At 40.1% G+C, this 15,100-nt stretch overlaps 1 protein-coding gene across 1 annotated transcript in view; it reads left to right on the top strand.

Annotated features, from left to right (window-relative positions):
- Positions 1 to 10,584: 10,584 nt before the first annotated feature.
- The window catches only part of LOC141004477 (nuclear factor 1 C-type-like), a 112,857-nt gene continuing 108,341 nt past the window's right edge, over positions 10,585 to 15,100 (top strand). Inside the window, exon 1 of the mRNA XM_073475982.1 lies at positions 10,585 to 10,720. Within this exon, the coding sequence (XP_073332083.1) occupies positions 10,640 to 10,720 (81 nt within the window). The 5' untranslated portion in view covers positions 10,585 to 10,639. The remainder of the gene's footprint in view (positions 10,721 to 15,100) is intronic.

Here is a 15,100-nt window from a genome sequence, read left to right on the forward strand (position 1 = left end):
TTCACTATTAAACATAACCATGAGTTCTACTGTTGACTTTTTATGATTTGATTTCACATTTTTTTCCGACTACATTTCTTCCTTGAAGATGATGATTTAATAATGCGTTGGACAGTTCTTTACCCAATTTCAGTAGTTTTAGCAATCTCCTTAGTTGTTTTCTTTGCTTGATGCAGGCCAATAATTTGACCCTTCTGAAACAGAGTAACATCTTTTCCATGACCACAGGATATGTCTTCGGACATAGTTGTTTAAGAAATGAAAAGCTGCTCACTGCATCAGTTAGGGTTAAATAACTTGTTGCCAGCTGAAACATATTAATCAGTGCAGTAATTATCAAATGGAAGTCTCTTACCTATTTGCTTAGTTAAATCCAGGTGGTGACTTTTTTTTGGGCCGGGCAGTGTATTTGTGGATCATGGTACTTATCTGTGGATTGTCTTGTGTGGGTTATAAAGCTAAATTTGTTGTTTATTACAGATGTAGTTGTCAGAGAAAGTCTCATCAAAAACTAGTACTGTGGTGATGTGTGGATCCAGCAGAAAGAGGCTGAGCTCTGTAAACCCAGCTCATCAGTCTTAAAGAAGATAATTCCTTTGAACTCCTCCAACATCTGTCTTCTGCATGTGCAGCTCTGCTTTACCCGGGAGTTCCACTGGTTGCATGTGCGGCTCCGGTACAGTTTTGCTGTGTGCTCCATCATCCGGCAACCCCCACCGGCTCTGTTTTGAGTACAGCACGGCGCAGCACTGCCGGACAGATGGAGTTGCGGGACCGAGGAGTTCCCGCACTAATTACAGAATCACGCGCGACTGCAGTTATAGATATGTGTTATAAACACAACAAGAAGTGTTCCCAACCGAAGGATTAGAAGAAGTGCTTGGATTTGTCTGTTTTTTAAGATTTTTGTGCTGGCGTCAACACGGAGTGTTTCATTATGAAAATGAGCCGGATGTTATGATGTTGTTTCGGTGTGTGACTTCCTGTCTGCTCTGTGCTGAATTATGCTGAATTGATGCGCCATGCTTTGGCATCAGGCAGAAATAGAAGCCTTGCGTATCTGCTCTGGAAGGTCCGGACTGCTGGAGCTGCAACGGAGCAGATACATAACGCAGTGGAGCCAGTGGAAGTAAACACATAGACTATTTTTATATAGAGTGATAAATTGCGAGATAGGGTCAACGGACTTGTTTGATCACAGACCAATAGTTATGGATTTCATATTAGGTTCTGAAAAAAAGAACACTATTTGGAGATTAATTATAGGGATCCTAAATCAAAAGAGACAGCAAATAAGGATGGATATAAAAAAAGACCTTTACGAAAACGATAATGGGGAAGTGTCCCCACTGATTTTTTGGGACGCCTGCAAAGCTGTTCTTAGGGGGAGGATTATAGGCTATTGCTCTAAATTAAAATCATCTCTTCATCTCTTTATAACTTGTGTATATTTTATTTATTTTCTCAAAATCAAGACACCCCATGTTCTGTCTGTTTTGTTTTGTGTTAAAAAACTGAAAAAATGGTTCACTCTATGAAAGGACATATCTAAAGATGAATATGAAATTGTTGTGAAGATGTGAAACCAAATAAAGAAAATATTGTCTGAATTTCTTATTTACAACAGTGTAGTCCCTCAGAATATGATCCCCTGAACACCACAGGGTGGCACTTGTAATGCACAAGCTGCAACAAGAAGCCTACACTCAACACAAACAAAAGACGTTAACCTAAGTGTCTGCTGGCTAAACTGTCCATAACAAGTAATGGGTAACTCATAAAAGTTGAGCAAACCCTGTTTGATTTAAAAACGCTGGGTAAACTGATTTTATGTACGTTTAGTCCCCAGTTCAGCCTGCTACATGGTCCTTCCTAGCTTACTGTACTGTATCAAGCTAGCCTCCCACATCCAATTCATCGTTCAACTCACTACTCGTGGCTGCATCCAGTGGGTCATTTGTTCATGAACATTTTTATTGATTTGGGGACAGTAAGATGGCTGGTTAGCTTCGCTAGTCTTGTTGTTTCACATGCAGTGAAATTATATTTATCGTTTGCTGATCATACGCAATGTTATTTACTTTGAATCTTGCTAGCATAATGTTAGCAATCTGGCTAACAGCTGAGCCGAAGGATTCAATGAGCTGAGCTCCCGTTGCTAAGTCGTAGCTATGGTCCGTCCTATTCATAGGAGTAGTGAACAACGTTTCCATTACATAAGAACCTAATGGGATTGTAACGATTGTTTCAGCTATTAGTCAAACTCTCTAGTGCTGCCAGGAAAAAACGTTATAACACATACCAAAATATATGTATGTACTGTATACATTTTTTTTATTTTTCTTTGGCAAGTGACCATGGTATGAGTGTCTTAATGCCCTTCGAAGTGTCCATAATAAGGAATTAATGGACTTTGTACTGAGCTCTTTGTGCCCTAAAGCGACTACTCCATCACCTGCTCACTGCTTGTACCCGCTTACTGTCATCTCTGACCGAAGTCTGATAAAATGTACACTGATGTAAAGTGTCTGTGACTCCAAACTCAAAATACATATACCTTCAATAGTACTCAGTTAAAGTACTTCAGTACATTTATTTAGTGTAAACTTGTTGTTGTCACATTAAACTGCAGTTTACTGTTACACTTTATGTTCCTCTGAACATAAAGTGTAACAGAAACTCTGAAACTCTCAGTCCAGCTGTGTGTGTTTAGTTCTGTTGTGACTAACTCCGTCAGCTGTAAGCGGTTAGCTTAATCAACAATTGCCTCCTTTAGCTGTAAGCTGTCATGCTGTCGGGCTCGAAACAAATGGCTTTTGCGTCGTCCTCTCCCTTGGGGATGAGAGAAAATGTACTTATTGTGAACAGACAATCCCACATAATAAATTGAACTGACAACTTCTGACAACGACAGAGCGCATACTCTCATGCTATAACCATAGTTACATGTCTCTGTCCACAGCAATGTGTCAGCGCTCATTACAATCACTGGCTCGTTACTCAGCGCCAGATGTAATGTGAAAAGAATTGTTCTGCGGTACCGGTCCGTCTATCCCCTCAGTCACAAATGGCTTGACCTCACAAATACACTGTACAGGTTGAACCAAAAGGGGACTGAAAATCCATATTGATATTGACTGGAGGAGAGCTAGTGAGCTGTTAGCAGCCAGTGAGCAGCAGAGCCCTGTGATACTTCATTTTGTTATGAAATATGTCAGACTAAAGTTTTTGTGAGTATATTGGACTTTGGTGTTTGGTTCACACCTGACTCTGGAGAATGAAGATGGCAAGCCACCCCTAGGAGAAATCATGTTGGATAGATGCCTGCTTAAGCAAGACCAACCTACACTTCTAGGTTAGGGACACTGATTCATACACCTGAATCATGGTTGGACTAAACCTTCAGTTATTTGCTCTAATGTGCAGTGGAACTCATTTGGATGAAAGGATTTAAAAAACTAACTGATTACATGTATTTTGTGAAATATTGAATTCATTGATCATGTATTTGATCTGAGAAATTTGATTTTGTAACCTGATTCTGTGATTAATTATGTTTTATTTTTCATTATTCTGTGCCAAATTGGTAATGCTAAGAGGGCTGCGTTGCTGTAAATTATTTTTTTAAAAATGGTACTGGTTGAAGTTACCAATGAGAAGTAAAACCTTTACACAATAATACTCGCCTGTGAAAATGATGCTTCAAACACCCTGTCTGTGACTCAAAATCGCATACACCAGGTCATCTCAGTGGACTGTCCGGTCTGAAATGATGTATTAATACAGTAAAACCAGACGAAAGCTACAATCTAACTGATTGAGGCAATGGTAGACAAGCTCCCAATTTCTGTGAGGTAAAATAACTGTTTTTATCAAAGTAGTCTGGTGAATTTGAAGACAGCTCAGATGGATATTACAGCTTCAGTGAAGTCTGAATTATTTGCATGAAAAAACCACCTCCACTGCGTGAAGACCTTTAGAACTGAGTCAACTCATATCTAAATAACAACTTAAAGGAACTTAGGTTGAAAATTATCACCTGAACTCAAATGGTTTAAACCAAACAACAGTGTGACAAAATTTAAGTGCACAAATTCCTGTGTTGTGACTTGATGCCAAATTAATGTGTGTTTGTCTACTACTAATTGTCTATATAAATAAGCCAGCAGTTCAAACTTACCTCTTGGTCTGTGGTCTGTTATTCTTGGGTCTAGTTAGCTCTGTTATACCCCTTTTCCACTGGTCAAAAATCCCACTTAAACCTGCTAAAATCAGGCTTTTGTGTGCAATAGGAACGTGTAAACTCTGGATTTACACCCGGGTCAATTGACTCTGCAGTAGACACAGGTTTTTATCACCTCGGCTCAGCTCAGCTTTGATCTAAACGTTAGACCCGGGACTCAAGTCGCACCTAAGTTGACAAACAGTGACTTCAGACTTGACTTGCGACTCCACCTCAAAAAACATGATAGAAACGCTGCAGTATTAGTTTAGAGCTATATCCCCCCCAGAACACTACGCATATGTCAATTTTAACGTGCAGATTTTATAACACTTAAAAAATAAAAAATAAAAAGGAAGGAAAGGAAAAAAATACAGGTATGAAATTATGTTCACTTTCAATACAGATGTTTTCCTCTCACTTTGAACACTGAAAAAAGTAATACATGATGAGGTTGGGCTTTACAGCCAGTTAGTAACACAGACAAACATCATGTATCCTTTGAGCAGATACCAAAATGTTGAAAAATACAGTTATGAAATTGAAACAGAGTTCTTAATTTGTGTTTCTTCAGATTGCATTGCAGTAGACCCCATAAATTATCCTACAACTGATTTTGATACTGTACTGTATGGATGGTAGATACAGGACATGCTTTGAATTCATAAGATTTAACAATACAGTGTTGGGGACAGATCAAATGGCCAGAGACTTGAGACTTGACTTGAACTTGCCCCTCAAAGACTTGAGACTTGACTTGGACTCGAGCTCAAAGACTTGAGACTCGACTTGGACTTCCAAAAAATGACTTGTGAACATCTCTGGCAGATTATCAACATCTGGGCAGATTATCAACATCCAGTGGTGGCGCGTACATAAAGAGGAATTTTGGATGCATCTATACAAGGACGTTTTATTACTGCACACAGTGTCGGAGGTGGAGCCCCGTTCATTCCTATGAAAGCTGCTCAGTGGTGTTTTGAAGCCAAAAAAGCTCAACTTCCTGGCTATGAAAATACCTGCACCACTGAGCCGGCTAACTTACGGTTTAGTGCCCAGCTAACTTGAATGGGGATAAAATCATTTAATCTTGTGGCTCTTCTAGACTTTCCAAATCTTATTGGACCGAATGGCTCAAATTATGATAGTGAAACAAGTCATGTCTTGGGGGTTGTGACGCTCAAAATAACTTATCCAATGTTTTACAGACTGTTCTTTCACAATGGGTTTACAGTTGTTTTCTCTTCTGTTACAACTGTTTCCGGCGTATTTGTGACGTGAAACTTGACGTCAGTGGTGTACAACATAACGCTTCAGATAAAAATCTCAGATGGGCTGCCTTGTCTGCGGGAAGTGGGAATGGGGTCAATAGGCGATTTTTAGCGGGTTGACCCGCATTTAAAAAACCTGTGTTGACCTGCTAATTTTGGTGGAAAAGTGGTATTCGCTGACTCTGCACAGAGCAGCACTGGGGAGTGGTGGTGTGTACTCTGCTAACACAGGAGCTTTGGACCACTGGGAGATGGAGGTCTAGGTCCAGCAAAGGCACCAGAGCCAGAGCAGGGTGAGCAGACAACGAAGCTCAGCTGCCTCTATGGACAACATGACAAAATTGAAGAGAATCAAGAGGACATTGACAGAGGACTGGCTTTAAGTTGTTAGGGACAGCTTCCCTAAATAAAAGGCTGCAGACAGAATGCTGAGCTGGACTTGTTACTGTTGTATAGTAAGTAATACTACCTAGCTTGCTAAGTTAGATGTCGTGTTTTACTGCACTTGCTTGATGTTTGGATGTGATGATGTGATAATTCCCCTGGTACAATAGATGGCACTATGCAATTTAAAAAGTTGCTTTGCGATCAACCACTAACACAGAGAAGATGAAGAAGAAAGGGGGATGGGGAGTTATGGATCCTACTGCAGTTGATAGTGCAGTTGGCTTCGCTGGTTGCGTTTTCTCTGCTTAACTCAAACTGGTAACTCACACAGTAGCTTTTGTAATGTCATTTTTGTGGATAAACACATCAACTTCTTTGGCCTCTCTCCTGGTCCTCTGCTGCTCCTCACAGGGTAATTCAACCTCTGGAGTGGCTCTTCACTGCAAAAGTGTCTCTGGGCTCGTTAGGTAGAGTGGACAGAGATACTGCAGCCGCTGCATTAGCTCCGTGTTTGTAAAATCGCTCTAGTAAACATAACTGCTGTAAGGCACTCAGAGTGCACTGTAGACAGCTAGGTGGCTACCACACACACACACACACTCAGCCTTCTCCATTCACCTCACCTGGCACATCTTCACATTTGCACATATGGATTGGAGGAAGCCAAAGCCTGGAAATAAAGTCAGTGTCAGCTCCCTCACACAATCATGACACTTCATATCCTCATTTTGAGTAGGTCATAGGCACTTTGTTTTTTACAAACCAACCACAAGAAAAACATAAGCACAACCCATTAACACCAGGCAACCACTGAACACTGAACTCAACTATTTTTGTATGGAGCCTTTAATACAATTGACAGGTCTCATTTGGCAGATTATGTCAAATAAAAGCATGTATTTTAAAAGAGCAAAATGCTCTTTAAAAGACAAAGTATTTCAGAAATGTTTCTATGTCTTTTACTCGAAAAAATGGGTCAGAACTGTTTTTTGTTTTTATGGGTAATAGTGATGTCAGTTAGATGACTAGAGCTTTGCTCTTGCTCTTTGCTCACTACATCTTAGCCTTGCCCCCCTCAGATACACATAAAAAAAAAGAAAAAAGGTTTTTTTGGTTATCTGCCATGAGAAACAGGCAATTATCTATTAATTAATTATTATTATAAGTTTTCAAGATATAACATTATGTCGTGCTGAGATTTGTTTGTAGTTAGCACATGATTACGTCTAACTGGAGTTCTGTTGCACTGAGAAACTGCAGTGAGGCGCCAAATCGCCAAAATGTGAATTCCTACACAATGTTACCCTGTCATCCAACTAGTTTCTGTCTAACTTCCCTTCAGCAGGCCACTAAATTGAAGTGTTGCAGCTTAACTTACTCCTAGATTCTGGCTAACATCTGCTTATCATGCCAGCCTTATTTCTAACTAGTTTCTGCTAAACTTCTACAGGTCAATAAATTGCATTTTTTAAGCAGTTACATTTTTTTTAACCAATTTCTATAATTTCAGCAGTTCAGTCCAGCTTTGGAACAATTTTTCAAAACATCACCATAAATTTCTTATTACCTACAAATACAACTTTAAGTGACTCATTTCCAATTTTAAAAGTTTCATTCCTTAATTGCCTATTGAGGCCTACTAAAAATGTCTTCACACCAGTTAGTTTCCTGTAAAAGTATTAAAGTAATTTTGAATACATTTTTTGAGGTAATTTTTGTGGAAGTTGATCAACCTGTCTAGTAAATGAATGAATTTGTGAATTTAAATAATTTTCAAAATGATGATGGTAGAGAAAAAGACAAGAACATATATTTGTATATAAAAACACATATCTGATGAATATTTATTGAAAGAATGTTATTTTTTTTTTAACAGGAGGGCAGAGGCCTCATTGGAGTTCGAAAAAGTTGCCTATCGTACAAAATGTTTCTACAACAAATGACGTTTATTAAGATTGGAGGTAGACTGAATGTATTTGCCACAACAATATTGCAAAATGATATAAAGTTAATATGAAAGGCACATTTATAAATCTTTGTAGTTTGCTGATGATCCTGTAAATTCACTATTTTGTTATAAATAGGATCAATATGTATTTTCCAATTTAATTTATCATCAGCCAAGATGCCTAAGAAATGAATGTGAGAAACTTGAGAAATTTCATTTCGTTGAGTCTGGATCTGCTCTGAGGTTTCTGCCTGTTTGTTCTCACTACTGTCACCAAGCGCTTGCTCATGGGGGGAAATGCTGGGTCACTGTAAATAAATGAATTAAAGAAAATGGTCTTGACTTGCTCCAACTGGAAAGTGTCACGAGACAAATTTTGTTTTGAATTGGTGCTATATAGATCAAAATTGACTTGACTTCCCAGCATGAATTGTTTCATAGTTAAAACCCTCCTGAGAGCCTTCTTTTCATAGAAAACGTGAAAAAATAGATAATTCATGGTTATTTAATTTCCCCAGTAATGCAAACATTGCTAATCATGATAAAGGTTCGTACTGAATTCAGTCGTTATCCTCTACACTTCTACACTTTGAAAAGATTAACTGGGACTGCCTTCATCTTTGTACGAAGAAGCTCTGATAGGTGCAGCCACAGCAAGGACTGTCGAATGTCTTGCTTGTGCACAGGACAACATGCTCTCCTGAATAAATATCAAGTTTATATGAACTGAAAACTTTATTTGTTTTAATTTCAAATATTTTTATTTGGATTTTTCAGACATATATTCAAGTTGAACACAAAGTAGACAGTAGATCCTTATTTTAACAAACAACAAGTGCAGGGTTTAACAAGTACAATCAACAATCCCGCACGTAACAACCCCCCTCCCCCCTCCCTTTACAGTATTGAGAGCATTTTTAAGGCACAGTTACAAACATTAGCTTGTGGTGTATCCCCCTCACGGGGGGCAGGCTGCGAATGTTTATGTCAAGGGCCAAAACTGAGCATATTTATGTTGTTTGGGTATTATGAAAGTATACTAAAAAAGGATCCCATGTTTTATAGAACTTTTTCTCTGAGCCGCCGATAGAGAAGCGCAGCATTTCCAACTTGAGACAGGTCATTATGTCTTGGAGCCATTGGCTCAGCGTGGGCGAGGCAGCATCCCTCCACCCAAGCAGAATTGCGCGTCTGGCCAGAAGCAGGGCAAAACCAACCATATGTTGCTCGCTAAGTGTCAGTTGGGGGTTGCCACCAGTGGCAATGCCAAATAGAGCTAGAGTGGGGCTAGGGACAACATTTCTGCCCAAAATTTTAGATAAAGTATTGAAAATATTGTTCCAGAATATCTGTAATTTGGGGCACATCCAATACATGTGGAAGAGGGTACCATCGTTGGTTTTGCATTTGTCACAGATTGGACTTAAGCTAGGGTAAAAACTAGCCAGCTTAGTCTTAGACATGTGAGCCCGGTGGACAATCTTGAACTGAATCAAACAATGTCTTGAAAACTTTATTTGTTTTGAATCATTACAAAAGTACCTCAACTTGTCCTCTCAAATTCAGTCAATAAATGTAATCCAGACCATGATCTTTTCCAAAACCTAGTCAGTAGTTTAATTTCCTAAATCTAGCCAACCTGCGACTGAAAAGTGGAAATATTCTTTTAAATACCTGAAAACAGCAAATTCACTAAGTCTTATGGTAAAAAGCCATAAACAAAACTGTGATTATAGGCGGGATGCATATTCTGCTCACCCACACCATAGTGTTCTATACATAACCCACTCAGCCAGTTTATGATATTTATTTTCAAGTAATGGAGCATTTATACATCATATTACCTTGAAGCCTGCGTTTCCAAAAGGTTTTCCAACAGAAAACTTTTCATAAAAAGACCCAAACAGTAAGTATATCACCTTCCATGCACATAGATGTCAAATACACACACTACTGTAAAACAGTGTGCACTCAGAGCAGGCTGAGACGTCACGGAGCTTGCTGAAGCGTGCACTACAACGTCCTGCTAAACCACGCCCATCCGGGGCGAAATACCAAGTTTTTAGGGAGTCCCCACCTCTGCAGTGCCCAGGAAGTGAGCTGCCACCCCTCCAGCTACCAGTCTACACTGTGACTTTAACCAGCCACTCTTCAGTGCTCAAGCCAAGTCCCCAAAGACTGAGCCACCCGCCCCAGCCACTCGTACCTTCACATAAACTAACTCAATATGACTTGCCCATAATCTGTCCAACTATATCGCTAATCCGATAAACAATCGGCACATCTCTTCCTCCCTCTCACAGCCTTAGTTTGACAAAAGGACTAACTCACGGTCTGCTTACTATGAGGTTTAAGTGCACTGTAAGTGGTCCTTTTCAGCAGAGAAAGTTGGATTTACTCATTTCAGCTATCACATTATAGTGTACTTTGCGAACTTTGTGGAGAACTATATGGGGGAGAGATATGTCTCTGTTGCCATCAGGGAAGAGTGGAGAGACAGCGAGGAGGACGAAGAAGAAGTGAAAAATAAATAAATGAAAGGATAAAAAGGGACTGGAATGGAAGAAAATACAGCAGGCTAGTGTGAGAGGAGGACAGGAGCAGTGAGGCAGGAGCAGTGAGGCAGGAGGGAGAAGGTGGATGTAGCACAACTCTGTTCTGCCGCAGCCTACCGGGCGGGGGAGGGGAGGGGAGGGGAGGGGAGGGGGGTTACTGCCGTGGAGCCCGAAGCTTGACGCGGGACGTTTCTGGTCTCGAGCACCGCGGATTTACTTCACCTGGCACGCGCACGATGATGGAAATGAATATGGAATGATAACGACCGACAGCGCAAGATGGGAAGGCGTTGATATCCGCTTTAACTTCCCCCGGTGGCGGCTTGGCTTCGAAATGGTAGGACTAAACCTGTTCCAGTAAAAAACGTAGTAGTGTGTCCATTCCTACTGGTGTGCTGTTCCGTGTTTTCCATGAAAGACGCAATGTGAGGAGTCAATGAGTGACATCAGTTACGCAGCTGAAAGTGAACCAGAATGTCAGCAAGTGTCTTTTCTCTATTCCTCCTCATCTGATAGTTTGTTGCAGCGTCCGAACATGTAGTCCGGTACGCGAGATTTGCCTTTATAGTGTTTATCTATTGCTAAATTTCATTTAAAAATCTAGCAAATAAAATATCCCTTGCACACCTGCAAATATATGCGTCTGACACAACAGAACTTGAAAACGGTGTTGATTGTCAGGATCCAACCTTAAATTCGGCAAACACATTACACACAAAACACCACATACTCTCCTGTAATATTAACTTTTAGAATCGGTTTCGCCCATTCTTCCCACTGGCGTCTTCCGTCAAGCACACAGTGCAGTGCGGCAGTGCCAAGCGGTTATTAAACTTGATATTTTATTGACACAACGCTCATTTTGAGTATTATATGTACGCCGAATTTGTCAAAAGACTACCAAAGGGGAGAGCATTTTATGTATCACATGAGACGATGAGTGTGTCTGACATGAAACAAGTCTACTTAAAAGTCCTACAGTTTTGAATGAAGTTTGGAGTAACGTCGCCTCCGTGCAGGAGAACGGGGCGTATTGGCGTTATACAGGCTTTATCCCACTGTGGTTTCTGACCCCTGGCGGCGCATGAGTAAGCGAACAACATGCGTCGGTGAACACATATGAGCTCTGCAGTCGCAGTTGAAAGTTATTGAGTTTGCGGCTTTTGAAGAAGATCGTGCAGCGGCAGGCCCGTCTGCCCCCGGTGCCTGTCGTCACGCGAGACGTCGAAAGGCCAAGTTGAAGCTCGCCTCAAGCCTCCCTCTGTCCGTGTGTGTGTGTGTGTGTGTGTGTGTGTGTGTGTGAGAGAGAGAGGGAGAGAGAGAGATTGTGTGCGCGCGTGTGTTAGTCAGCAGAAAATGGCCGCAGTTTAAGCCAGCGGGCTGTGTTAGAATGATAGGCCGTCAGAGGGCCTCCTGTCCCGGCATGCAGCTCGAGTAGAGCGCCGCTAAGATAAACATAGTGCTGCAGCTGGTGGAGGCAGTCCCCCCTGTATACGCAGTCCCGTTGGAAACTGCCACAGCTGAGCAGAGAGTCACTTGACAACAACTCAGATGCCGCTGTAGAGAAGAAAGAAGTTTAATGTTGCCCCTCCATCACATACAGCTCCATTAGATGATCGGCTAGGCCTACGTGACACAGATTGAATTTGGGAATATACTGTTTTCAATTGATTGTTGTGGATAATAATAATTGTGGAAATAAAGCTCTTGATGTGACAGGGCTGTTTATTTTTTATTTGTCCTGGTCCAGTTAAAGGATCATAAGACAAATATGTAAGACCAACAATTATTTTCCCACTTTTGAAGATGAAATATGTTTTGTCTGGTTTGATCTAAAAACTGCATATGCCTGTATTATAATTAAAAAAGTATAGGCTATATATTTATCCTCTTACGACCTACCAGTGTATAGACACCAACATAGTCTGCCATAAAAAAGCCAGTCAGTTAATGAGGTTTGGACAAGAGCAGGGTTTCAAAGGCAGCAAAAATGGCACACACTAACAGCAAGCTAACGAAAGCTATAACACACCAGCAAACCGTAAGACATTGATGCATACAAAATGAATCCATTACTCCATCAGCCAAATGCATACAACGTCCATGCTGCCTCTGTGACTGTCCTCATTTCTGTTGTTACCCCTTCCACATGCGGATGTCATCTTTCGCTGAGGTTGATCAGGGTCAATCTGGACATCCAAACGTTTTCACCATTTGTCAGGAATCACAACTTTTTAGATAAAATTGATCCCACTAGGCACTGGTTCCGCCTGGCCTCACCCATCCAAACAATGGGTCTCCATGTGGGGCTTATTACTCTGCTGGACATGGGACCTGTGGCATGTAGGCAGTTGTAGCATTATAGCATGCAGAATTTAACTGCACAACAGCTGCTAGTATAGACATTGGTCAGCAATGCCTGTAATTACTTTTCAATGTTATGTTTCAAATGTTAGTAGATCTGATACTGATGTCTGTGGTTGTTTTCTTCCAGAAAAGGGCATTGTGGTGGCCTAAAGGTTAGAGAGCAGAGGTTTGTGACTGGAGGGTCGCCAGTTGAAATCCCTGGACCGGCATGATAAATCTGGGTGGGGAAGTGAAGTGTAGTATAGTATATAAAGAGTGTAATCATGCCCATATAGGTTGCTGCTGGAAAGTTTCCTTTTGTGGTTGTGCAAATGAATGGATGTTCACACGGGATGACCCCCTTCTCCCTCAAACAAGCGTGTGTTGTGATGCTCAACTCATGTCTGTGCAGGAGACCAGAACAAGACATTTTAAAAAATCTCTGTGTGGCTCTAAGTAACTTTGTAGCTTCTAACTGAATCACTTTACTTTCTATCCTGCATACTTCTTTGTATCAGACATCTGCTGTGTTTTACTGTTTCATCTTGTTGACTATCAGCTTTTTGGGGGGTTGTGTTAAGTTACTGCTGCTGAAAACCTATGTTTACTTGAGTGTGCTGTTTCATAATTAAAGCTTTTTCAACAACAGAATAATGGGGCATTTTATTGTGAAAAACTGAGAGAAAATTACCAAATAAACTTTGTTAGTGGCTAGCTTATTTTCAATGTGTTAACAGCTGCTCTTTTGATCACTAGTCACAGCCAAGGATCAGCCCGTTGCATTTATAAGTCATCAGTTGAATCACACTGTCAAGTGAGTAGCCCTGATGTGAAGGAGATGCAAATCCTGACAGGCTGTGCTAAACCAGGTCAAGCCATGCTAGCACATGTGTAAAGACCCCAGACAGACCAAAAGAGAAGCACTGCAAGTTAGCACTTCAACTTAATCTTACTGTTATGAAGGTTACCTGATTACTGTGCCACAATTCAATTTCACTGTGTTTTTTTCACCCGGCAATACGCAAAATCAACCCAAAGCTGCTGACTGGTATTACATAGACACACAGGAACCTCACTGCACCCTTTTGTCTCCCTTCTGTCTGTCAGTCCTCGTATGCGATATGAAACAGTATTTTATGGATGGCCAAATGGTGGAAGTTGTAATGGTTGAATCAGATCCAATACTGAACATATATGAGTTTTTTAGCAGTGGTGGTGAAAGTATTCAGATCCTTTACTCAAACTTGCAACAGAAGTTTTCTGCTTCAACATATCATTATGAAGTAGTGAATGTTGATTGCACAATGTAATGGATATAATGAAACCATTAGAGTTTACATTGGTTCCCTATAAACCTCACTATCACTGTACAATTTTGTCTGCCACTGGGCAGGTGATCACCCAGGAAAAGGAAGGTCAACTAGCGATCCATTTCTTTTATTGACTAAGTGTTTGTGCTGTGTTGTTGTTATTTGCGATTCTGAGGAAATCAAAAAGGATCCATTTGTCGGTGCCAACAATAATACCACTTGGAAACCGAGGCAGGAAAAATGGTCTGTTACCACTTTAAGTAAAGTGGCTGTACCACACTGTAACAATTAAAACTAGTACAATTACACAAGTATTATTATCAAAATATACTTAAAGTTAAAAAAGTGAAGGTATTTAGTGCATAAAAATGCAACCTTGAGTTATTATAATTATAATTATATTATTAGATTTTTATTACTGACTCATTAGTCTTTAACAATGCATATTTCATAAGATGATCATAATTTTTATGTATCATCTTTATTTGTTAAGTAGTCCAACTTGTAAATATTACAATTAAATAATGTAGTGAAGTTAAAAGTACAGTATTTCCCTCTGAATGGTAGTTAAGTAAAAGTCTGAGGTTGCATAAAATAGAAATACTCAAGCAAAGTACAAGTACCTCAAATTTGTGTTTAAGTACGCCCACAGTACCTGAGTTAATTTAGGCCAAATAGCATTCCAGTGCTGATGTTTAGAGGCACATCATTATGGAGGACTGAAACATGAGTAAAATAAATTAATAAATAGCACAATGAATACATATGCTATTAAATGCACCAAAAATAATATTGATTATACAACTTGACATAAATAGATATTTCTGTTTCAGTTTGCCTCTGTATTTATTTACCTTTGTATTAATTCAGCTATTTATTTACTGTCTCATTTCATTTTCAATTGTATTTATTTATTTATTTATTTATTATTAACTAATTTATTCCTGTGTTTCTGTTTTAGTTTTCTGTATGCATTTCTGCTTTATGCACAGCATATGACAGGGCTGTTATTTCAAGCCAATCACAGCACAGTACTGCAGTGGGCAAAAACAATCCTGAGA

This window comes from Pagrus major, chromosome 11, assembly GCF_040436345.1.
Source record: "Pagrus major chromosome 11, Pma_NU_1.0".
In the NCBI taxonomy this organism is placed as follows: Eukaryota; Metazoa; Chordata; class Actinopteri; order Spariformes; family Sparidae; genus Pagrus; species Pagrus major.